The sequence below is a fragment of the Gadus morhua genome, chromosome 19 (genome assembly GCF_902167405.1).
Source record: "Gadus morhua chromosome 19, gadMor3.0, whole genome shotgun sequence".
NCBI classification, from domain to species: domain Eukaryota; kingdom Metazoa; phylum Chordata; class Actinopteri; order Gadiformes; family Gadidae; genus Gadus; species Gadus morhua.
In genome coordinates this window covers 6,673,319-6,699,330 of record NC_044066.1, presented here as the reverse complement: position 1 = coordinate 6,699,330, position 26,012 = coordinate 6,673,319, and the positions used below count along the sequence as shown (strand labels likewise).

Genomic DNA, 26,012 nt, shown 5'->3' with positions numbered 1-26,012 from the left:
ATCCTCCTACTCCTCCTTCTTCCTCTTCTTCTTCACCGTCTTCTTCTCACCTTCTTCCTTTTACTATCATAGTTTCAAAGTTTTTTGCCTAAAAGTGAACTGGCCTCTTCAGTCCAAAGGTGACGTGGTCCCAGGTCTAACGTTGTTGTGTAGGAGTGGCCTGTCCCTTTACATGCTCCCCAGAGGGAAACACTCTTCCCAACACTAGTAGACAGCAGGGCACAAGGTCAGACCCAGACAGGACCGGAGGTGACGTGAGATCATGTGACCTAGATTCTGTGTCATAGCTGCTTTGGTGAGCATTAAAGTGCATGCACATAGTGCTCATGGCTGTTAGTACCAGATCTATTTAAGTACTGCGTAAGGGGGTCCTGTCTGGCATCCACTACTACAGGATGGAGTTGGTGGACATGTGAAGTGTGTTTAAAAATGACCAGTAAAGCTAGGCTATTAAACTATATCAGCTACGTTGTATAGCTGTATTCATGTCAGCTGATGTTAAATTAGCTGTGTGTCATATTATTGTGTTGGTGTGTGTGTGTCATCCTATGAGTCTGTGTGTATGTGTTCTCCGTGTTGATGGAAGTGTGTTCATTCAGAGTACATTATTATCCCAGGATGCTCATACTCATGTGTTTGTGCGCTGTGTTCCCCCTCAGCCCGCACCAGAGATGTGATGCGGGAGTTTGGGGAGACCTACCAGCAGCAGTATGCGGTGGCGCTCTTCAACAGCGTGCGCTACGAGATAGAGGGAGGAGGCACGCAGTCCCAGCTGCTGCACCGCAAGGCAAGTGCACCAGCGCCGCCATGTTCTTATTCAGATCTTATTCATCCTTTATTCAGCCAGGAAGACCCCGATGGACACAAGATCTCTTCTTCCAGGGAGTCCGGGTCAAGACGGCAGCACAAATCGTTTGACATTGAGAAAAAACTGTTTCACATAAAAACTATTTCAAATGATAGCACACATACGATACATAAAAGTTTAAATACTGCGTGAAAGCTACACAAAGGAATACAAGGTAGAGGAAGTGAAACATACAGGCCACAACATGAGGTTATACAAAACAGCAACATTGTCCACAACAAGTGATGGTTTGCAGCTCATTGCATGTCCGAGGTGCAACAAAGGAGAAAGTGGGTTTACCAAGCTCTGAGTGCACCAGGGGGACTAACACAGGAGGCTGATTAGTAGATCTAGAGAGGTAGTTGCTGGTATGATAGGATAAGAGGCTTATGGTATTAGTTCTACTATAATGTACTAATTACTATTCATCATTAAGCACCAACACCTCTATGTACTATTGACGGATAATCATTTAGCCCCAACACCACTATACTATTCATCATTTACTACCAACAACCCTAATTACTCATTATTTAGCCCTAACACCTCTTTGTACTATTCATCATTTAACACCAACACCTCTATGTACTTTCATCATTAAGCCCCAACACCACTATATACTAATCATCATCCAGCACCAACAATACTATGTACTATTCATCATTTAACACCAACACCTCTATGTACTATTGACTATTCATCAGTTAGCCCCAACACTACAATGTATGATTCATAATTTAACACCAACACCACTATATACTATTCATCATCCAGCCCCAACACCACTATATACTATTCATCATCCAGCCCCAACACCTCTATGAACTATTGACCATTCAACATTTAGCCCCAACACCACTATGAACTATTCATCATTTAGCACTCTTTTCTCCAAGGTAGGGGTTATGGTATCTTGCTTCACAGCGCGGTGGTGGACATTGAATCCAGTTCTCTGGGATATGGAGCCAACACCCTTGGCCCCACTCTATGCCCCACCCCCCCCTTTCAAAGTGAATGTCATATTCAACATAGACCTGTGAAAGCCTTTTGATTGGCTGTGAAAGCTGCCTTCTTCCTAAGATAACCGGTGACTGAACCCCTGATACGTTTAAGCAGGAAACTGCACTAGCTCCACTAGCTTCATCCCTACATCAATCTAGTTATTAACGTCTGTATCTACTACCAGCTTTGTTCCCTTAGTAAACGCATTAAAGCTGCCATCAGTGTATTTTTACTTGCCCCCACCTTATTTTTTATTAAAGTGTGTTTTAATTTAGTCTCATGGCTCTCCCGCATTTGGCTGTATGAGATCCATGTGACTCAATCAAAACACACTTTAATAATACAAAGCGGGGGTGGGCAAATATAACCAACTGCAATCACAAAAATACATTATTAGCATCTCTCTTATTTATCAGTGCAGAGAGTATACGTATCTCTATGGGGACACACCAGAGACAATGGCTGTGTGTCCACAGCAGAGTGCACGGACCTGTGCTGCAGAGGGCCTCCTGCAGCCGCTGGTGAGCAGTGTCACGGATGACTGGAGAGGAACTGGAGCACATCTCACGCCCGGGCAGACAGGCTGCTGGGGGGACGTTAATGGAAGCCCTGTCGACGCATGTGGCTGTGATATTCCTATTATAGGTCCTCACGCGTGGGCCGATGGCGTCATGTGCAGCTCCATAGGTGCAGCAGGGAATGGATTCACAGCTAACCTGGGATCCAGGTGTCACAGCAGAACTCCTGGGGGGAGATGGCGTAGATTTCTGGGCCGGAAACCACCAACTGAAAGGAGTTAGGCCTGGTTTCCTGTTTCGTTACGGAGATATTCTACCAAAGAGAAAATGATTTGCACCAGTGGGTTCTCAGAAGTGGGTTTTATTAAGTGTTTACTACAGTGGGCGTTGATTTGAGTTTATGGTTAATGACAGCTGGCTGAGTTTGTGTTCGTTGCTAGCCAATTATGCCCCCCTTACAGATCACCACCGCCAACAATATGATTGGTCCTAACAGATATGAAGCAAAAGAAAGTAAAACCCAATCACCCAGGTTGAGTCTGTAGGCCATCAGACTGTAAACATTAATCAAAAGTCTGATATGTGATTACTTTAAGCAGTTAGTTATATGGATCTAAAATTGGCCTATTCTTTAATATCAAACAAGCCAAAGGCATCTAAGTAACGGTTAGCCTGGGAACCAGGCGAATATGTGCGCTCATGTTTTACATGTTTAACATGTGTCATACATATTGTGGGAGCCGCCGTTGAGGCATTGCAACAAAGATGGCTGCCGCTAATGTGTCATAGGTTTTGTTGCTCTGTTGGGCTGTAGGTCCATCCGATTGTGTACAGATTAATGGGGTCCGTGCCCGTTGATAAGGCCCCATGGTAATCGATAATGAACTGGGAGGTTCCACGCTAATGCACCCTTACAAACGGGTCTTGCAACGTCAGTTTGGAAAACAGGGCCAACAGAAATGAAACACAGACTCAACTGTCATAAGCGCCAAACTCTCTGGCAGTTTGGCAGGTATGACATCATGAATCTGTCCTGTTCACGAAGAATGAATGGCCCTGTGGTCGGCCATTCATTCTTCATGCGTCCATTGAGATCTGAACAGCAGGTCTTTCAGCTCAGTTCCGCAACGGTCAACAACAAGCCAATAGAACCTCTCTCCCAAACCCCCAGCACACAGGCCTCTCTTCTCTTTAACCCTCCTCCACCTTCCTCAGCCTCCACCCTCCTGTTCCTTCCTCTCCCTGACAGCCTGTTTGACTTCCAGTATTTTTTAATCTCGCACAGGAAGTCCGAAAGCACAGACTGTGTGTGTGTGTGTGTGTGTGAGTGTGTGTGTGTGTGTGTGTGTGTGTATCTGTGTGTGTGTGTGTGTGCGTGTCTGTGAGTGTGTCAGGGGGATGTTGCTGTGTCAACATTATTTAGATATTTTTTTCTTGACGTCCATTCCCTTTCCCCCAAAACTCATAAACGCACGTACACACACACACACACACACACACACACACACACACACACACACACACACACACACACACACACACACACACACACACACACACATACGCATACGCATACACAGATATACACATTAAAGCGTTGTGTTTTTTCATTGTTATACTTATTTATACTCACTGGTCAAGTGAATTCTGAAAGGCTTATAGGATTATGAAGTCCTGATGAGGATGCATTACTTCCATGATTATATATGGTTATATGCCCATGGTAAAATTGTATTCGATTTTACCAGCGTAAAGGTTGTGGGCTCAATCCCAAATGTCTGCAGTCTATGTGAACATTAGGCCTCCTACCTGCACCTTTCACAGTTCACTCTTAGTCCCTTTGCACAAAGCACTTTCAAATTAACCAAATATTTGGAGAGAATGAATTGGCAATACGCTAATCCTTTTTCACTCAACTGCCAAGTACTGGTACATAACGCTACAAATTAGAACAGAATCCCTTAATGGAGATAAGGTCCTCCCGACCAGGCCATGGGACCATCCTGTGGCTCATGTGTCTAACCCTGGTTTCTGACCATCACCCCCATGTCAGGACCCCCTGGTGGACCGGTCCATCTTCTCGGGGAACCTCTTCCAGTACCTGGAGGAGAACAGGAAGTGGAGGAACCGCTTCGTCTTCGTGGCGAGCTCCTACTCCATCAGCCTCTACGAGAGCAAGACGGTGAGTCGGCGGTACAGCGGGTCTGTCCAACTGAAAAATAATATGGTGTTCCACGCCGTCATGATACACGTAGAAAGAGTTACGACAAAGAGCATCGGGGAAGAATTTTATATTTTCAGTTTATTTTCTAGTCCAACCCCAAGGAAGTAGCATTATGGTCTGCAAACTCCAATTAGTTGGACAACACTAGTCTAGAGTTTATCTCAATCTTATACCCATATAATATTCATTCATCTTGTTAATTAGCCTACCAGTTGGTACAGTCCACTTGGTTGGCTGGCAGGACGAAATACCCATTATATGGATGAACTCTCCCACTTATAATGTCACTACAGAATAGATTTAGGAGTGGCGTGTATTCACGCCTGGTCCGATGTTGGGGTGAATAGGGCCACTTTACGTAAATAGCATTATCTCGGCAAAAACCAACAGATAGGTTAGTTGAATATTGTCCTTGGTGTTTTCCTCCTCTCCTCTACAACAGGCTCATGACCGCAGCCTGCACCCAAAGGTCACCATCAACTGTGCCGGATACAGAGCCCTCAAGTCGATGGAGGAATACATGGACCTGGTCAATAACAGCCTGCCAGGTGCACACACTAGACATGGATAGATAGACAGGTAGACAGACAGACGGACAGACGGACAGACGGACAGACGGACAGACGGACTGACGGACTGACGGACTGACGGACTGACGGACTGACGGACTGACGGACAGACGGACAGACGGACTGACGGACTGACGGACGGACTGACAGACAGACAGACAGACAGACAGACAGACAGACAGACAGACAGACAGACAGACAGACAGACAGACAGAGAGACAGAGAGACAGAGAGATGGATGGATCATGGATGGATGAATAGATGGATTGATAGATCAACTGTAGTAGTCCATGTTAACCCCTGCGGTGTTCCCTGCAGGGATGGATGGGTGGATGATGAATGGATGAACAGACAGTCCCCAGTGGGTTAACCCCTGCTGTGCTGGGGTTCAGGGGTGGAGGATGATGAATGGATGAACAGACCGTCCACAGTGGGTTAACCCCTGCTGTGCTGGGGTCCAGGGGTGGAGGATGATGAATGGATGAACAGACAGTCCCCAGTGTGTTAACCCCTGCTGTGCTGGGGTCCAGGGGTGGAGGATGATGAATGGATGAACAGACCGTCCACAGTGGGTTAACCCCTGCTGTGCTGGGGTCCAGGGGTGGAGGATGATGAATGGATGAACAGACCGTCCACAGTGGGTTAACCCCTGCTGTGCTGGGGTCCAGGGGTGGAGGATGATGAATGGATGAACAGACCGTCCACAGTGGGTTAACCCCTGCTGTGCTGGGGTCCAGGGGTGGAGGATGATGAATGGATGAACAGACCGTCCACAGTGTGTTAACCCCTGCTGTGCTGGGTCCCAGGGGTGAAGGCGCGGCCCAGCAGCAGTCCCTTTGTGAAGTGTGCCACCCAGTTCCCCCTGATCCTGTGGCACCCGTACGCACGGCACCACTACTTCTGCGTCATGACGGAGAAGGAGCAGACCAAGTGGCACGCCGTGCTGCAGGACTGTGTCCGGCACACCAACAACGGTGAGGAGACACACGCACACGCAGCCTCATGCACATTCACACACACACGCATGCACACTGACTCACACACATTCACACTGACACGCATGCACACACATGCACACTCACGCACATGCAGTCTTACACACATATTTTGTATGTATTGATAAACCCACAAGCCAACAAGCATCAAACAGACACGCACACCCACAAGTTGAAGCTCCCAAGCACACTGCAATCTAAGAGTACACGCACACATATATACACACACACACACACACATACACACACACACACACACACACACACACACACACACACACACACACACACACACACACACACACACACACACACACACACACAGAAACCCTCACACCCTAGTGAGTGTTGTGATCAAGTGGTGAGTGTAAGGGAGGGGTCATTATCCAGGGTGGAGTAGAGACCAAAGCTGTTGTTGACAATAGGTAATAGATGTTTCAGGACTGAGTTTGTAATATCTATTGGGTCACATAGCTGTCAGCTAACAGATGATTCAGGTCTGAGTTTGTAACATCTATTGGGTCACATAGCTGTCAGCTATTAGATGTTTCAGGTCTGTGACTTACCCGAAAGGACATATTTCTGGGGACTTTCCCAACAACTAGTCATCTTCGTCAAAGTGTGTGTCTGTGTGTGTGTGCGTAGATACAGAAAATGGGAAAATGTGTGTATCCATTGTGTCTGTATATTTTTGTGTATGTATACTTTGTACACATATTTGTCTGTATGTAGGCATAGATATGTGCCATGTGTGTGAGAGTGTTTGCGTGTGTGTGTGATTCATGCATCACGATGTAAAGCCATTGCATACCATCTGAAGGAGCAGGTGGATCAGTAGGTCAACCCAGGTGTAAACTAGGCGTGTCCTTAGATACAGTGTTAGTGTTTGATCCTACACAACCAGGCAATACCCAACACAATACACCACAACACCCAACAGCTGACTCATTGCGTCTGGAATTGTCGTGATTGTAAAGGCGATGTGGGCCTTCTGAGTTCATTGTTGATGTCGACCAGCAGTCTGCGAGGATGTGTCGGAGTTGGCTCATGCAAAGGGTGTGGAGCTTGTGTGAAAGCACTTCAAACAAGCCATGGTAGACATGTATAGCCTGACAAAACATGGAACAGCCCCACATAGCCATGAAAACATTTTGCATCACCACAGACATTTGAATAATACACAACGCATTACCTCACCGCATCACCACAAGAAATGACATCACGAAGGGGGCCACTGCAATCGAGAGACTGTAGGACAGACAATTGCAATGTAGATTTAGAAGACAATTAAGACAATGACATCCCGGTATAGACACTCCAATATAGACATTGCAAAAAAGCACCATCACAGTATAGACAAATTAAATCGAGAAATTTAAGTAGTTAAACAGCAAAGTAGACATCTGCCTTAATTCAATCCAATGTATTGATTGAGAAAGAAAAAAGAAAAAAATATCAGCCAGATGTCAGTCCGGTTACTGGAAGAGTCGCGTCCACAGTGCATCGATGTCTGCGTGCATGCACATTTGTGTGTGTATGTGTGTGTGTGTGTGTGTGTGTGTGTATGTGTGTGTGTGTATGTGTGTGTAAGTGTGTGCATGAGGGTATGATTTCACCTGAGTTTAGTCTATGTATAGACAAAGTCGGAGAGAGAGAACAGAACAAAGTGTGTAACGGCCGTATCCGAACACACAGATGCTATCTGTTTACACGTCTGTTTCTGACCCCATCGACCCAAACCAGTCCCGACCAGATGGGCCCCAACTCCCTATAAGAAGGCCAAGATGGAGCTTTTTGGGAGATGAAATAGTCTTTACAAAATGGCGTGTCCCCCAAACAAAACATAATCATCCCAACATAAATTCAGCACCAGTGATGCTAACTTAACTTGATCTTAAAATAAAACAGATTCCCTGCGTCAGGGTTGAATAGGCCAACATTGTATGCTGTATACGCTGCAAGCATGGCATGCATTGTATGCATTTCCACTGTATGCATCAAATTAAATATATAGAGTACATTTAAAAACAGCCTTGGTCAGTGCTATGCAAATTCATGGTGTAAAGAGCAGCAAACAATCAAAACAGGAAACATCGAACTTGAAGAGGTTTATACATACACAACATACAGACACAGACAGATTCAAATGTTAGTGAATATAAATGGGTTTTGAGATGAGATTGCTTGTCCATCTACATACCAATGGCAACTTACCTTTAAATGCATCAAGAATATGTAGGTTCTAGATGCAAAAATAGGTTGTTTGGAAATTGACTGACTGAAGGGATTAGGGAGATATTCTCAGAGGAGGAGGGATTCTGCAGTTCATTCACTCACTCTTCACTCATCACAGGGAAGATTTCAGTTCAACATCATCCAGCATCAAAGTGTTCGTTTTAAGAGCAGAGGTCTCGAAACACCTAGAATTACCTCTAACGCTCTCTTTCTCTCTCTCTCTCTCTCTCTCTCTCTCTCTCTCTCTCTCTCTCTCTCTCTCTCTCTCTCTCTCTCTCTCTCCCTCGCGTCATGACACACACACACACACACACACACACACACACACACACACACACACACACACACACACACACACACACACACACACACACACACACACACTGGCATGTCTACCATCTAAGCTGGGTCCAACCTTCTTATGGTTATGCCTGGTTACATCTCAGCTAACTCACATGCTAAGATCTTGGAATGAATTCCAGTATCTCACCACCAACATTTTCTTGTGAACACCTTATCCAAACCCCCACCAGATGCAGGTAAAACATTGGTCATTAGCATAAGAAACCTGGACTGCATTTCTTTCCTCTTGTCTAAACTTGTCGTCAGAGAGGCGACACAAAGCCAGCTCACACACACAATCCCTGGCTCCCAGCCTAATCCACAGTGTTTAACAATAGATAGGGATCTAAGAGACATAGTTAGCATAGCAGGAACATAGCCGGCTCAAAAGATGGCATGTCCTTCCTTTGACTATTATTTGACCATGTTCCCTCTCCTGCAGTCACTAGGCTCCTTTACCAACTCTCTCTCTCTCTCTCTCTCTCTCTCTCTCTCTCTCTCTCTCTCTCTCTCTCTCTCTCTCTCTCTCTCTCTCTCTTTATCTCTCTCTCTCTCTCTCTCTCTCTCTCTCTCTCTCTCTCTCTCTCTCTCTCTCTCTCTCTCTCTCTCTCTCTCTCTCTCTCTTTATCTCTCTCTCTCTCTCTCTCTCTCTCTCTCTCTCTCTCTCTCTCTCTCTCTCTCTCTCTCTCTCACACTCACTCACTCACTCACTCACTCACTCACTCACTCACTCACTCACTCACTCACTCAATCTCAATTGATTGACTGTGTGTTCGGGCATGCTCAGAGAACTCCAGAATCCCCACTGAATATTCCAATTTCGAAGTTTCAGAACCAGCTTCCCTCAGTGTTCTACTGCCCCCGTTGCCCATATAAGGGCAACTTGGCTCTATCATCCTGTTCCATTGACATAGTATAATGTCAATGCACAATGATGCATTATAGAATGACGATTGGACACAGTGTATATCTGTGGTTGACCTATTTTGCATAGATTGAATTTGTAGACATATGACCTTTACATTCTCATTACTGCGTCCAAAACAGGTGATGTATTTAACTTTACACCATGTATGTTTTTCTTCAATAGAGTATTCTCCACTTTCAGACTTCATCCATGCGTATGATCAAATGAAACAGACATAAAGATATGCGTTTTTCTTTTAAAACACAAGGCCCACTAATGGGCCACGACCCACAGTTTGAAAGCCACTGATGTGGATTATTCTCCAGTATTTACTTCTTGAAACACATCCGGTGGGCTTTATGGAGTAGTGGTGCTGCCCTGTGGCACCTCAGTTGTGTTGACGTTCAGAGTTACAGCAGAGCCTGTTTCCTGCCATGACTAACGACCCTGTAGGGTTGACCCCTACCCCATTATGGACACAACTGTACTGGTTGTTAACCTGCCACACACACACACACACACACACGCACACGCACACGCACATAAATAGGAACACACATGTGCACAGACCTAAAGGAAACAAATCCCTCATGTGTTGTTATTTTTAATGGAGCTGTGTGTGTGTGTGTGTGTGTGCTTGTGCGTGTGCGCGTGCGTGTGCGCGTGCGTGTGTGTGTGTGTGTGTGTGTGTGTGTATGTGATTCTCTAGTCCTGTAGTGTTAACTTGCTGTTTACGTTCCAACACATGAGTCAAATCAGAAGCAATTTACAGTTAGCTAACGTTACCAATTACAATTACTTACATTAGCGATAAAGTCAGGATAACCTGAAGCAAGGTGTAACGTATTATTTAAGGTTATCACGTGTGTAAAACATAATGCACATTCTAGTTTGGTGTAAGAAATACTACTAATTGTTAACATAGCAAAAAAGAACAGATAAAACAAAACACTGTTTCCAACGGATTATCGTCTCGTACAGACGAAGCACCGAGGGCACTTTGTAACCCATACTCTCTGATGTGTCGCTGCTGTATTGTTCACTTCTGAGTTATGAAGCGCCGGAGCAGTGAACGAGACATTTGAGAGGAGAAAGTTTCATGCAAAGCAATTAAATGAGATATCACACACCGAGCAGAAACCGACATGAGATACCAACTTCTGCCTAGAGACACACTGTTCATAATATCCAAATGAGTGCAACCGCAAGGGAAATATCCTCGCGAACTACAATGCAGTGACACACATGCAGACACCAACGGATCCACGAACATGCAAATGTTATAAAGTGTGTGTGGATAAAAGGATTGATGTTTCTGGAATGCAAACTAAACCAGTAAGTAAACCTCATTACAAAACCATGTGGTTACGCCCGCGTTGCATAGCTATTATGGCTGTTAATTATAGCTTATCTACAAAGTCTGCATCGGCTACTCCTTTACAATAGGCAAGTGTCCTTTTGACTCCATCTCTCTCTCTGTATATATTTTTGTCAGAGCATTTGATTTATTGATTGCTTCAGAGAGGTAATGAGAATTTCAACAAATTTGCCAAATAATGCTTCTCGAATAAATGGTCAACCCTAGTTAGTTTTAAGTAGCAGGAAGGGGTTAGGGCATCTCGCTCAAGGCTGCAAGGCATTGGGATTTTAACCTAGAACCTCTTATCATTATATAATTTTCAGTCCACCACTATCCCCTGCTTCCAAACCTTGCCATATGATTGGTCCAACTGTCCACACATTGACTTACGACCGGGATAAAACAGAGGTTATCCCTTCTGACCCGGGCAAGAAAAAACACTTCCTGCTTGGCTGCTCCAATAATAAGCAGCACAACAGAAGCCGTAACAACCGTCATGTCCCGCCCCTGACTGTGGGTCACTGGACCACCATTGACCCATCAATCACAGGGGGTTACCTTCTGCAACATTCTAGAACCCTCTGCATTCTAGAAGAGCCTCCAAGCCTCTACTGGGTCCTGAAGTTCTTGGCTGAAGCACCCAGTAGGGATCTGCCAACTCTGTGGAAAAATGTGAAGTCTGGTCAAGTTTAGCATATTATGTATATTTATTACTGTGTGTGTTAGAGAAGCCAAGGGGAAAACCTACCAAATTCCGTGGGAAAAAGGGAAAAACCATACGAAGGAAAACACACCAGACAGCGCTCCCTCCCTCCCAGAGAGGGCTATGGTGGGAATAAATGCAAAGGAGGTACACGTGAAACTATCAACTACACATTAACAACATTTAAAAATGTATAACTGAAATTAATACAAAAAAGCAGGGCAATAGTAAACCCCTTTTTGTCAAATAATAAAACCAAAAAGGAAACATGAATGTCTTTCAGGTAAAAGGAGATGCACACATTTTCTACAGTATGGACATCTCATGCATAAACACAAGGACACAAGGACACATAAGTGTTTACATAAAATGGAAATATGCTTATGGTGGAGGTGAGGGCCTGGGAACTCAGCCTGCTGGTCCGAATACCACCGACCACAGGGCTGTGAGTTAGACAGGGAGGAACATCTCTGAAATACACACTGTGGTAAGTGCTGCCACATGTTCCTCTGTATACATACACACACACACACACACACACACACACACACACACACACACACACACACACACACACACACACACACACACACACACACCCAAACTCACACTTACACAAACACAATTATAGAGCCATTACTTTGCCAATGTTGGCCTCTCCCTTTTTTCTGTGGCAATCTCTTACCTGATCCCGCAGCCCAGTCAACTGGATCAGATTATGATCAGATTATGATCGGATTACAGAGGCAGACGTCCACTTCTAACCTGCTCATTGTCCATTAGTGTAACTGAATACGAGGGTCGTGAGCGGCCACTTGAAAAGTCCTTCACTTCAGGCCATTGTATCGCTGTGGAGGCTTCTTTCTCGATGTACTGCAGAACCAATGGTTGTGTTCCCCGCTCAGGAGACAGACACCTCACCCAGCCCCTGAATCCAGGAATATATCCTGAGGCTGGAAGAACCGAGGCCAGTCTCTGCCGCGGACCTGTTATAACGTGTCACTGAACAGCTTCAAGAGGAAGCGTCACATTTTTCACACAAGTGACACGTTCAACAAGCTTAAACCAAGGTCGATCTATAAATATCTCAAAGCAACTATCATTTCAGCGGCAACCGGCAACCTCCCCAAAATAACAAACTTTAATTTAGACTCCATGCCTCTGATCTATTTATGCTCATCCCTCCTCTGTCATACCCACAAACTTCTATTGTGTCTCTTTGCAGTGCGTTTCACGTGGCGTTGTTCTCATTCGTTATGTTATTCAAACTCATTTAACCTACCTCAGTGAAAGTCTTCTGGTGATCATTACGACCCTCGTGGTTTGACCCTGTGACCCTCATAAAACCCAACTCTGGGACCCCTCCCTCCCCTGCTTCTCCCTCATAGCCCACCCCTAACCTACACACCCTCCGACTGTCCCCACCCGCATACCCTAACTCCATGAATCCCTGCCTCTCTCCCTCACTCCCTCCCTCTTCTCCCGATCCCCTTCAAGGTAAACTTGCTTCCTGTCTTTGTGAGATCCTCCTGGGTCGGAAACTCAGACGAAACATCAAGAGCTTGAGTGTATGGTAGACAAAACATCACAGACACCCTCTCTCTCTCTCTCTCTCTCTCTCTCACACACACACACAAACAGACACACACACACACACACACACACACACACACACACACACACACACACACACACACACACACACACACACACACACACACACACACACACACTAACACACACACTAACACAAAGAAACACACGCACACACACACACACACACACACACACACACACACACACTAACACAATGAAACACACACACACACACAGACACACTAACACAAAGAAACACACACACACACACACACACACACACACACACACACACACACACACACACACACACACACACACACTAACACAAAGAAACACACACACACACACACACTAAACCAAAAAAAACCACACACACACACACACACACACACACACACACACACACACTAACACACACACACACACACACACACACACACACACACACACACACACACACACACACACACACACACACACTAACACACACACACACACACACACACACACACACACACACACACACACACACACACACACACACACACACTAACACACAAATACATACGCTGTGTTGACACAAACACACACACATGACTATCCATAGATGTGCTCTAGTTTTCCTATTCATGTGCTCTGGACCAAACACGACCCATTTTCCATTGTACTCGAGCGTCCATGATTCACAGACACACTGTTGTCGTGTGGCTGGGCTGAAACCGCCTTTGCAATCATTGAATGCCCATGATTTATATGAACTTATATACATTAGACCTTTTGAATAAAGATTACATTGTTATTCAAAAGGCATCCTCAAACTCATCTCCTGTATATATCCCAAATATCGCATAAACTGTACTTCTCTGTTTTAGCACCTTGTTAAGCAAATATTCATCGCCATACTTAAATAAATAAAAATCTACATCTTCTGTGCCAAGAGGGATCCAGTGAAGAGTCAGCCTGACACCAGCAGACAGATCGTAACCTCGCCTTGGCTGTTTATTTCAAATCACGTAAACACACACACGGGTGTGTTATCACCAGCACCAACTTCCTGGAAACACACGGTCTGACGGTCGCCCAGTGCCTGATTCGAACCGCTCCCATTGTCCCTGTGTTGAGGAGGGGACGGTATCCATAGCAACGCCACACGATCAGTGCCCCAGCCAGCCCACAACTTCCTGTTTCATGGATGACATACAGCTGTGGGAGGGGGTGGCTTGGTGGGTGGCTGGTGATTAGAAACTGATTGTGTCTTTGCCGATCCCTTCGTACATGTGTGAGCACAACACAAACAGGGTGGTGGAGATGTGGTGCTCTAGAAATCTGTTTCTTGGAATTGACTTGTGTAAAGACACACGTTGTGGTGTGCTGCTGGCATGGCGGTCTGTGTGCAGTGCGTACCGCCAATTTATATTCAAAGAAGATAAAAGGAAGACACTGGCTGCGTTCAAAACCGCATGCGCCTTCTTTTTACTTGCAGTACGTGCTGCAGCTACCCTTACAAAGTACATAGTGTTGCTCATAGTATGCATACGATCGGGATGTACTAAAGGGGATTTCACCGATTAGCACACCTGTAGTGCCAACCCTTGACTTCTTGAAGGCTCACTTGATGTGACGTATCTTCTGATGCGCAGACGATTGTTGGGCAGAACAGACAAAAAGCATGCTGGCTGTCATACTGCGAAATGCGACCGGATGTACAGTAGTACCACATCCTGGTATATTGGGCGTGCTGCATTTTTCATCCTATGCATTGGGACGTATTAAATGCTTCTCTGGCCTACTAAATAGTATGGTAGTATTGGTATGGGGACGCTCTTTGCAGAGAAATCACTGTGACCCGATCTCTGTGGTTTATCCAGTAGGAGGTGTTCTCACACAGAGCTTTAACACAACATGACACCACCCTGCACCTGTGGTTCCCTAAAGCCATCACGCTGGAGCACGGTAACAGAGTAGAGAACTGGAGTACTAGCGCACAAGTAAAATCTGGAGGAGTGACCGCAGAAACCTTGTGATCAACCATAAGCCCTCCTTCGGTTCTCTATCTCACCCGGGTTCCTTCCTCTTCTCCTTCCTCCACCAGGTCTCTCAGAGGACTGCAAGGTCCTGACCCCCGCCTTCACCGACGCCGTTCGGCTCCACAGGCAGGCCAAGGGCCACTACGGCACCTGGGACATGATGTGTGGAGGACCCCCGCAGGTAGGGAGGACTCATTACAGCCGGTTCATTTGATATCCCAGTGTCATACTGTCAGAGAGGTACGATAACCAGTGGACAGATGCTTTCTCTCCAGCTTCTCATTGTTTCTTTCCAGTTTGTCTTTGAGTGATGTTATAACGTAGCTTTGAAGGACATGTGTGTACTAATCAAGAGTAAGTTATTTAGTAAATTACTAGATATTACCCAGAAGGACTTGCAGTGAAATCTGATATCTATCATTAAGGAGCAGGTAGGGGTTAAGGCATCTTGCACTAGGATAATTGGTTCCAATTTTCCATTTTAGACTGGCCCTAGTTTCAGGTGGTTCTCAAGTATCTGTTGAAATATGGCTTGACCACAACTATCACTTCCATAGTTTCATCTTCCCTCTTTGTTATCCCTCTTTTGACCAAATGAAAACACCTCTTATCCATGCAGGCAGTAGTTAGCCAGAAGCTTGTTCCATCAAATGTTAACATCACTGAAGTTTGGCTCAAAGGCTCAGGAGACGAGGCGGGGGTAATTGTTCCTGTCTCATCTGGACCAGGTGTCTAGACATCTCGTATTCGCTGTCGGAGACCGACTTCAGTTGTCCAAAGATCACACATAAGTCACATGCCACCTTGTGTTGGTCAATATAATGATGTAGGTGAGCTGTCCATCCTCCTTCATTGCTTTTAGTTTGTACCGCTCCTTGCTGCCACTAAACAATTCACTGTTTACGCTATTTAGCAGACACTTATTATCTAGAGTGACTTATAGTGCGTTCAGATACATGAGCAGGGAGTGGTGAGGGCACATTTTGCTCAAGGATAGCTACAGGATAGAACGTGGACATTGGGGTTACAAAAATAGAAAGTTTAATGGATCTTAAATATGGAATACTTTCAATTAATCTAAAAGACGAGACAAACCCACACTCACGGTTCCTTGGATTTCCTTGCTTCAATCGCCAGAGTTAATAAGTCCCATGACAACTAGCAAAAATATGTAACTGAGGTATGAGGAATTTCCAAACGCCTTTTGTATCATTGCAGAGGTGTATTATTAACGCCCAATAATCAATACTTAGAATATTTGGACAAATATTGAGTAACTTTAATCTTGGTCCATGCAGATGGTTTGAACCCCTTTCAACATCACACCACACTCTGTTTATATGCAGGGCTTGTTCAAACCAGTTGTCAAGGCTTATATCTCTCGCAATCTCCTGCCATCCAGATTCATCAGGTGAACTCAAGGGGAACCTAACGTGTGAAAAAACTCACAGCCTTTTGGTTGTGCGTCATGAGAGGCGTGCACAGCGTTACATTTTTACCATGACAATAACTTGCTGGCAGAGTGGAGGAACCACGATCCGAGGAGCATGATGGAATGACCTGTTCATCAGAGCTCTCTCTCTGTTTACCATGCGCGCCTAAACTGTTTGAACAGAGACGCTGTGTGTATTAGCTCGCCTTCACGTGTTTTCAGCTAACGTTTTCCAAACAACATTGGATGAGTGTTAAAGACAAGCTGCTGGTGTTGAATGTGACATTTCAAGTGAAATCCAACTCTTTGACGATTGAGAAAATAAAAAATAAAATAAAAATATAAAAAATATAAAGTATCCAGAGCATTTACATGCCGTTATGTTTTCAAACCTCATTGGATGAGTGCTAAAGGGGCCCTATGTTACCATCAGGGGTTGATGAGCCACTACAGATCACATGGCGGTAGGTTGAGTTGTCCGTCATACGGGGGGACACGCCCACGTGTAATGTCAGGGGAGGTTATCAACCAATCCACACCACAGAAAAACAAGATGGTAAAATAGGGACTCTAAGCCTGCCTAGTGTTACTTTGAACAACGGGTCAACACTGTAAGCTGACACCTTCTTCAATGGCAATTCAATCATTCCACTCTCTATTGTCTGTGTCAACAGATTTAAACATTGGCAGTGTTATCAAAAAACTGTTCAGTGACTCGATGTCTAATCGGTACCTTCAGCTTTGGTGTATTTGTGTTTGTATTTGGAAATGTACACAACACAAGGTACTAGGTCTACACAGACACACTGAAATACACAGTTGTTTTCTTTGACCGAGCAATTTGTGCAGATTAAACATTCTGATTCTTATTTTTCCATGATTGTAATACTGTGTTTTTGTGTGTGTGTGTGTGTGTGTGTGTGTGTGTGTGTGTGTGTGTGTGTGTGTGTGTGTGTGTGTGTGTGTGTGTGTGTGTGTGTGTGTGTGTGTGTGTGTGTGTGTTGTCTCTCTCTAACTGTGTTCATGTGTGTGTGTCTCACTCTCTGCATCTGTGTGTGTATGCGTGTGGTTGTGTGTGTGTGTGTGTGTGTGTGTGTGTGTGTGTGTGTGTGTGTGTGTGTGTGTGTGTGTGTGTGTGTGTGTGTGTGTGTGTGTGTGTGTGTGTGTGTGTAGATCCTAGCTAACCTGGTGATGGAGACTCTCCATCCAGAGATGAGGAGTCTGATCGCTCACAGACTCAAAGGGAAGCTTCAGCAGAAACAGAGACACTGGATGCTGGTAAACATCGACAACAACATTATAGTTCAAACACAAGTTATTTACAAATTCTGTTGACCTTTGCATCTAACAATGTCATGTGTGAACTAAAACCAAGTGAAAATCATGTTTTACTTCTAGGGTCAATATTAACAAATAAATACATTTTGTTCCAAGATTTTTCTCATGATGAAGAACAATATCTGCTCAGTGTACAGGACACCATAGGATCTATGATGATCTGATTTAAACTGCCCAAATAGGCCCACAGGTGTATGTTGTGTGAGACTGAACCATCTGTTGCGCAGCAGCTCATGGTTGGACAGGCGTCCATGTACACACGCCTGTGTTGGGCCCATGCTGAACGTGACCCCGCCTCCTCCCCTCCTCCAGATCTCCGACGCGCTGTACAAGCAGGTGCTGCGCCACACCCGGGCCCACTACGAGGCGCTGGTCCAGAGCTGCGAGGTCCAGAGGCCCGCGTTGGACGCGGGGCTGCGGACCGACATGGACCAGATCATCGCCTCCAAGGACCACGTCCAGGGGAAGATGAGAGGTAGGAGCGGGGGGGGGGAGGAGAGGGAGAAGGGGGAAGGGAGGGGAGGGGAGGGAGGGGATGAGAAGTACTGAGAAGGGACTTGAATTCATTTAAACTTAAAAATAAAATGTATTATATATATAGAGAGAGAGATACAGAGAAAGACAGAGAGAGAAAAAGAAACAGAGAGAGAGGGACAGAGAGAGAGAGAGAAAGAGAGGGAGGGAGAGACACGGAGAGAGAGACGGAGAGAGAGACGGAGACTGAGACAGGAGACAGAAACAGAGACAGAGACGGAGACAGGGACAGGAGACAAGCGACAAGAGACAGAGAGACAAATAGAGAGAGACAAAGACTGAAATAAAGACAGACAGACAGAAACAGAAAGAAACAAGAAGAGAAAGGGAGAGGGACATACACAAACGGACAAAGACAGAGAGTGTCACTGACAGACAGACAGAGAAACATAGACATTAAAGAAGAACCACACCCACCCTCTGCAGTCTGGAGTCAAGTGACACGCTGTGTCATCATCACCATCTGGGTCTCTTGTTCCCGTGTGTTGAGCTGTCTGACATCAAGCCACACCGGACCTATCCAACATGGCTGCCGGTTACAGCACTCCGAGGCAAAGTGGAGCTAAAGCAGAGCAATCTGTCACTGAAATGTTCTCTAACTCAAGTTAGGGACCGTATCGGGTGTCCATGGGGGATTTTGTTTGGCTGTTGTGTGTGGAGTGCAGTGCTGACATGGTGACTAAGCACAACAGAGTCAGACTCCTGCGTCTGTTTCCTGTTTCCTGTTTTGTGTCTGTCTCCATCCCTGTCTCTCTCCTGCTCTCTCTCTCTCTGTCTCAGTTTCTCTCTCTCTGACTATGTCTCTTTCTCATTCTCTCTCTCAATTCAAATCAATTAAATTCAAAGAGCTTCATTGGCATGGAAAATAAACATATGCATTTCCAAAGCAGCTTTTTAAATGATAAGAAGTCAATAAAAAGTGCAGAAAGAAAGGATTAAGATCACAGTGAAATATCTCTCATGTCAAGCCAAGTCGCATTAATCACAGTTCCAGTCTTATAGGCCACGCCTCCCTACCCTTACAACTAAGACGGACAGGGAGAAGCTTCCAGAAAGTCCAGAGGGGAAGAGGGAAAGAGGGAAGGAACACCAAAGGAGTGACCGCTCCTAACCGAGTTCGCTAGGAGTCCCAAGTTGCAAAAAAGGGCAGACCAGTCACAGTAAAATAGATCAAACACACAAGTTTTGACCTCCTTCTCTGTATGTAGCCACCATGTCCAAGACATCAACACCATGCTCTGGAGATGTGTCTCAATGTCCATTTCCATCGTCATGAAACACTCCTCTCAAAAGAGCCAATCCCGCCCACACTTATGAACTTTGACCTTGTTGTGTTTTCCTATGATCACATCCACTTAAGTCTTGTTTCCTATTACTCACTTTGTTTGTCATCGTCTTACTCTCCCTCTTCGTCTTTCTTAAGCTCCGAGCCATTACCAGCTCTTTGTCCGCCGCCGTGTGATTCATAAAGTTGTACTTAGTTGGTGGTGATGTTGGCTGTTGTTTCTCCCTCCCTCTATCTGTGGCTTTGTTTCTCTGGGAACTGAGGTAGAACAACTACATTCCATCGCTGCCACTGTAGTCCAACACGCACACGCACACGCACACACACACACACACACACACACACACACACACACACACACACACAGACACACACACGCACACACAAAAACACACACATAAACACACCCATGCAGTAAGAAGATATAATGCTGTGTAGGAAACATTACACCAGCACGTCCTTCATGTGTTGTTTGTGTTTGTTTGCTTACGTACATGTGTGTATCCACGCACTTAAGTCAAGGGGATCAGAATGACGTTGACACCCAACAGTTAGGGTTAAAATGCTGTACAAAAGGACTTGCGGAAAATTAAGATGCGTGACCTTAACTTGCAGGTTGGGTAAGGGCATTATAATATCAGGAAGCTAGTGAGCTAGGAGCCATTCCATTGGCTGTCTGTTCGCTAATAGGCGAACAACCTTTCCATTAGCCCTAGTCAGCTAACCCCTCCACCCCTCCTCTGCAGCGCTGGTGCTGCCCAGGGCGGAGCAGCTCCTGCTGGCCAGTGTGAAGCCGTACGTGGACTCCATCCTGGAGGCTCTAATGGAACCCACCAGCAGGGGCTTCTCGGAGGTCAGGGACGTCTTCTCCAGGGAGCTGGTGGAGGTCAGCAAGAACACCCTGAACGGAGGAGGCAAGGAGCTGCTGGGAGAGGTGGGCTCACGTCTCATCCAATACGAGATCTTCTATCTGTGTCTGTCTGTCTGTCGATCTATCTTTCCGTTGCTATATATTTATCGCCTCATGTATCGGTCCGTCCCTCTGTCTGTGGGTCAATCTGTCTTTCTGTGTGTGTATCTATCATCTATCTGTGTGTCTGCCAATACCTGTCTCTCTTTCCCTCGATGTAATCTTGGTTCAATTTGAGACTGTGTTTTAATAACCAGGGAGGATCGCCTACTGCGCATGCTCTGGTGCTCTCCCAACACCATTCATCTCCCATCATCACTGACTCCTTCATTCTTTCCTTATTGCCTTCCCCTCCCCCTACCTCTCCCCTACCTCTCCCCTTCCTCCCTCCCTCTCTCTCTCTCTCTCTCCCTCTCCTCCCACCACAGCAAATGGAGAGGCTGTCCATGCTGGCCTTCCACCCGGTGAAGATGCAGAGCTGCTATGAGGAGGTGGAGCAGCTGAACCTGGACGGACTGCAGCAGCGCTTCGACGTCTCCAGCCCCTCCGTGTTCGTCCAGAGAGCCCAGATCCTGATGAGAGAGGTGACCTGACACTGTCGCTCTGCTGCGTACATGAGTCGATGATAAAATAGCTCATGGAACTGGTTATTTGGTTAAAAGGTGTGGTCGTATTAGAGTACCATTACTTTTGCGTCGGTTTACCGCCACACACACACACAACGGCGCCACTGACTCTACTCCCACCTGGTGGTCATGATGAGTACTGCAACGTGTTAATGATATATCAATATTTTTTAAAGCCTGCAATGAAGGTCGACGCTTTATACAATTGAAGTGATAAATTCATGGATACAAAATATTTAATCTGTATAAGTGCAGTTACTATTTTTAACACTTTGGCTTTGTAGTTCTTATGCTATACTACATCTTTCCACATGTATATCTACCTTACAATTTTTTTTGCATTTTTACTCTGATTACTGTCCCGTCCTTTCTGCTGTTACACCTCAATCTCGTGTCTGAGATTAATGAAGAACATCTCATCGTGGTCTGAACCTCTCCTCTTTTCAGCAAATGGACAACGCGGTGTACACGTTTGAGCAGCTTCTGAACCAGTCCCTGGAGGGCCAGGGGGACGAGGACCTGTGTAAGACCATCCAGAAGTGTGAGGACCGGGTGCTGAAGGTACGAGAGAGAGAGGGCTCAGGAGGTTCTGCTGGGTTGCCAGGCAACTGACTGATGGGATGGTGCTGAGGCAGGGAGGCTTCAGAGGGACGAATAGATAGATGGATAGACGGACGTACGGACGCCTAATCAGAGAGATGCACAGACAATTGGACATAGATGGAGACACCGATATATACTTAGAAAGACATTTAGAAAGACTGATCTATGAGCTTTGACTGAGCTATGAAGTCAGACAGGCTTCTTCAGTAAATCCATCCACACTGTGTGTCTGTGTGTGTGTGTGTGTGTGTGTGCGTGCGTGTGTGTGTGCCGTACAGAAATACGACTACGACAGCAGCACGGTGCGCAAGAAGTTCTTCCGAGAAGCTCTGCTGCAGATCATCATCCCCTACATGCTAAAACATCTGTCTCCCTCCTGCACTGCTGTGAGTTCCAGTCTTCATAGTCCTCTTATGTCAATGTTAGCTTAACCCTCGACCACTAACTTGTGGTTTGATTTGTGTTCCCCGTCTGCAGGAGCTTCCTAAATTCAAGGAGCTCATCTTTGAGGACTTCTCTCGCTTCCTATTGGTGGAGAACGTCTTTGAGGAGGTGGTGCTGCACTCTGTCACCAAGGACATCATGATGGGTGAGCACGCAGGCACGACACATACACACGCACACACACAGGTACGCAAACACAAGCACACATGCACATACACAGATACACAACAAGGCACAAACAATCGCAATCTCTGCACTTGCATATGCTACCCTTAATGATGGGATCATTTCCTGTTTGGCGGACACATCTCCACATTCCACTACGCCCCACCAAAAGACCGCATTGCATCCATAAAATCTAAGTGGACCGACATTCAGCCCCATTTAATTTGCCGTTTCCCCAATGATTCTCTTATTGGCGGCCGGGATTTTCCTTTGGTGGTCGTAGTTTGGCTTTTAATCTTGGCAGCTCGCAAGTCATTTATACGAAGGAATTTTATTTTTTTCCATTCCATCAACCTAGTCACTAACCCTCTTCTCCTCCCTTGCGCTCCCCTCTCTCCCCTTCTCTCCCCCCTCCATCCCCCTCTCTCCCTCCTCTCCCCCTCTCTCCCTCTCTCCCTTCCCCCCTCCACCCCCCTCTCTCCCCCACAGCGGTGAAGGAGGCGGCGGTGCAGCGGCGCCACAACCTGTACCGGGACAGCATGGTGCTGACCAACAGCGACCCCAACCTCCACCTGCTGGGGGAGTCGCCCTCGGTGGACTGGTCCACCAAGTTCTCCCCGGACGACCCGGAGGGGGAGGGGGAGGGCGGGGCCCAGGACGAGGGCCCCCGGGGCGGGCTGGCGGCGGCCAAGAGGCGGCGGCAGGTGGTGTCCATGATCCAGCTGGACGGGGTCCCCCTGGCCTACGAGTCCTGCATGGAGGTGCCCGGCGTGGAGGGCATCCCGGAGGAGGAAGGCGAGGACTACGGCATGCGCTGCAAACTAGGAACGGAGGAGGAGGAAGACGACGACGACGACGAGGCCAGGATGCTTCCCCGGACGCCCAAGTCCCCCGACAGCGTGCACGAGATCCGGGGTCTGATCAACCCTGTGGTGGAGGTGGAGCACCCGGAGGCGGAGGAGGGCGGGACCAACGGGACGGAGCCGGTGTCGGCTACCGTCCTATTGGAGGACGGCTCGGTGGAGGAGGTGAGGTCGGTGACCACCCTGGTGGAGGGGGGTGACCAGCGGAGGGTCTCGCCGCAGGACATGATGAAGAGGCTCATGGGAAAAGACAGGAAACAGGAAGTGACCGACATCGAGCAGGCCATACAGGAAATAGATCTCGCCGTGCAGGAAGGCGGGAAGGACACGGATTTAGAGGCCGATTTGGGGCAAACTTCGTCGAAGACCAATGAGGGTTTGAACGAGGTAGGCCCCCAGCCAATCAGAAACGGTCTGACAGGAGGGGACGGAAATGGCGAAGAGGTGGAAAACTTTGGGGAGAAGGTAGCTGTGCAAATCTCCGACGTCGTTTGTGAAATTTAAGAAATTCATTAATTACCTTTCATCAAAAAAGGTAAATCCTAAGCAAGGACTTTAATTTGCATACATCTTCAGTCTTATCTTTCAAAACTATGCGTGGCTACATTTCTAGGTTTTGAAATCGTACAAACGTTTGTCTTATTTATAACTCTAAATGCTTCACTTGGAATTCAATTACATCTGATGTGGTATCTACTGTTAGAATCTTTAAATACTTAGCATTTCAGAAACCTTTTAAGTTTCCTTTATAAAAGTACTTTCAACGACAGTACAGGGATTTAATATATATACTGCCAGCTGATTGGCTGATAGTTAGAAGCGTTAACAGCAGGTGTACATGTGAGCCTAGTGGCATATGAGAGTATCTACATCCTGTGTGGACAGCTAACATGGTGAGCAATGTTCAAAAAGGCCACTTAACGGCGTCTAACAAAGCAGTCATAGAGGGATCTCTCACTATTAGGTTTCAAATACATTTTCAAAGCGGTTTCTTTCGTCTGATCCTTAGGGTGTATGATATATATTCTACTAAACGTACGGCCTCCTGTTTGAGTATCGACACATTGTTGATGTGATTGTGGTCGGATTGTATTGAAATGACTGCTTAGTGCTTTATATGGAGTGAGTGCGGTTAGGGTAGAGGGATGTGTTTGACTAAATGTTCATTAGTCAACGATAAAGGACGCAGTGAAAAAGAGGCATTTAAGGGATGAGTTGATATTGAACTTCAAGTTAGGACAGGGGGTCATGTGAATCTAGTTGTTTTGTAAGATGAATTACTAGCAAAGCACACACAATGATTTGTAACTGGAACTATATAGCAAGCACATTTTCACGCTCAATAATTAACCCTGTTTGTGACTAATTACTGGTCAATTACTGGTAAATAGTTTTATTAAATTTCAGTGGTGAACTTGGAAAGGATAAAAGTGATGGATAAATAACTAAAGGAAGATGAGGATGGTTATCCCCGGTGTGAACCAACAGGAGGCGCTGGAGCTATTAGCTGTAGCTCTCCATTTTGTCTGTCATCTACTACTGGCTTTTCTCGTTCTGAGGCGGGTTTAACATAATCATTCTGTAATAGCGTTACTTGCAGGGGAAATTGTACATTTCTATCCATTTTGTCCCCATAAGAGACTCCTCTTTGTGTGGAAGACACTTTTTAAGATCTTTCTACTGGCCATGTTATTGTTGTCTATGCAGGAAAACTGGGTGTAAATGGTTTTGTATAACCGACTGTTACGTCATTCATAACAGCTTTAGACACAGGTTTCAATTCCCTCAAACAACTTCCCTCTTGATTTGAAAGACTTCCTGATAACCCATTGGAAACTATACTTTGTGATTATGAGCTTGCATAAATAACTGATGACTCGTTAACTTGTTTATTTATTATATAAATTATACAGTGGAGGTCTTTCTCTTCTGTCCATGTCACATCTCTTTGCCTTTTGTTTTCGATCGTATTCATTGTACATGTATGGATGAATTGCATTACATAATTATGTATTAATGGAATAAACATACCGATTACAGCAACTTTACTGCCTCAAGTTACAGCCCAGTATCTTATGGAATCACAAATATCTTCCTGAATTTACATATGCGCATCTCCTTGTTCCTTCATAGGTTGGCCTGATATTATGTACCATGTTGACACAATCTATACAAAGTCAATAAAGACAACCCAAACGTGGGACTGAGGGCCTATATCTTTATACAACACAGTGCAGCTGAACCTTGTGGGTGCAGAGACCTACCGTGTTCCTGGCCGTTCACAAGACTTTCGATCACGTGTTCAGTGGTCCTATAGCCTGCTACTTATTAGTTGTTTAATATTTATATTTATATTGAAGTTTCCCCACTGTCACTGTTTAAATGTGCATATCAAATATTTTCAGAAAAAAAAACTTAAAATCTATATTTTAAGATGACATGAAACAGCCTCAAAGCTGCGGTCAAGTTTCTACCCATACATGG

General features: G+C 45.8%; 1 protein-coding gene across 1 annotated transcript in view; it reads left to right on the top strand.

Moving 5' to 3' along the window:
- Positions 1-25,572, top strand: part of niban2a (niban apoptosis regulator 2a) — a 29,948-nt gene extending 4,376 nt beyond the window's left edge. Inside the window, exons 2-14 of the mRNA XM_030341784.1 lie at positions 660-787; positions 4,421-4,549; positions 5,034-5,139; positions 5,967-6,134; positions 15,394-15,509; positions 17,934-18,038; positions 18,411-18,573; positions 20,664-20,851; positions 21,256-21,411; positions 21,901-22,014; positions 22,335-22,442; positions 22,534-22,645; positions 23,155-25,572. Coding sequence (XP_030197644.1) covers positions 660-787; positions 4,421-4,549; positions 5,034-5,139; positions 5,967-6,134; positions 15,394-15,509; positions 17,934-18,038; positions 18,411-18,573; positions 20,664-20,851; positions 21,256-21,411; positions 21,901-22,014; positions 22,335-22,442; positions 22,534-22,645; positions 23,155-24,032 — 2,471 coding nt within the window. The 3' untranslated portion in view covers positions 24,033-25,572. The remainder of the gene's footprint in view (positions 1-659; positions 788-4,420; positions 4,550-5,033; positions 5,140-5,966; positions 6,135-15,393; positions 15,510-17,933; positions 18,039-18,410; positions 18,574-20,663; positions 20,852-21,255; positions 21,412-21,900; positions 22,015-22,334; positions 22,443-22,533; positions 22,646-23,154) is intronic.
- The last annotated feature ends 440 nt before the right edge of the window (positions 25,573-26,012 follow it).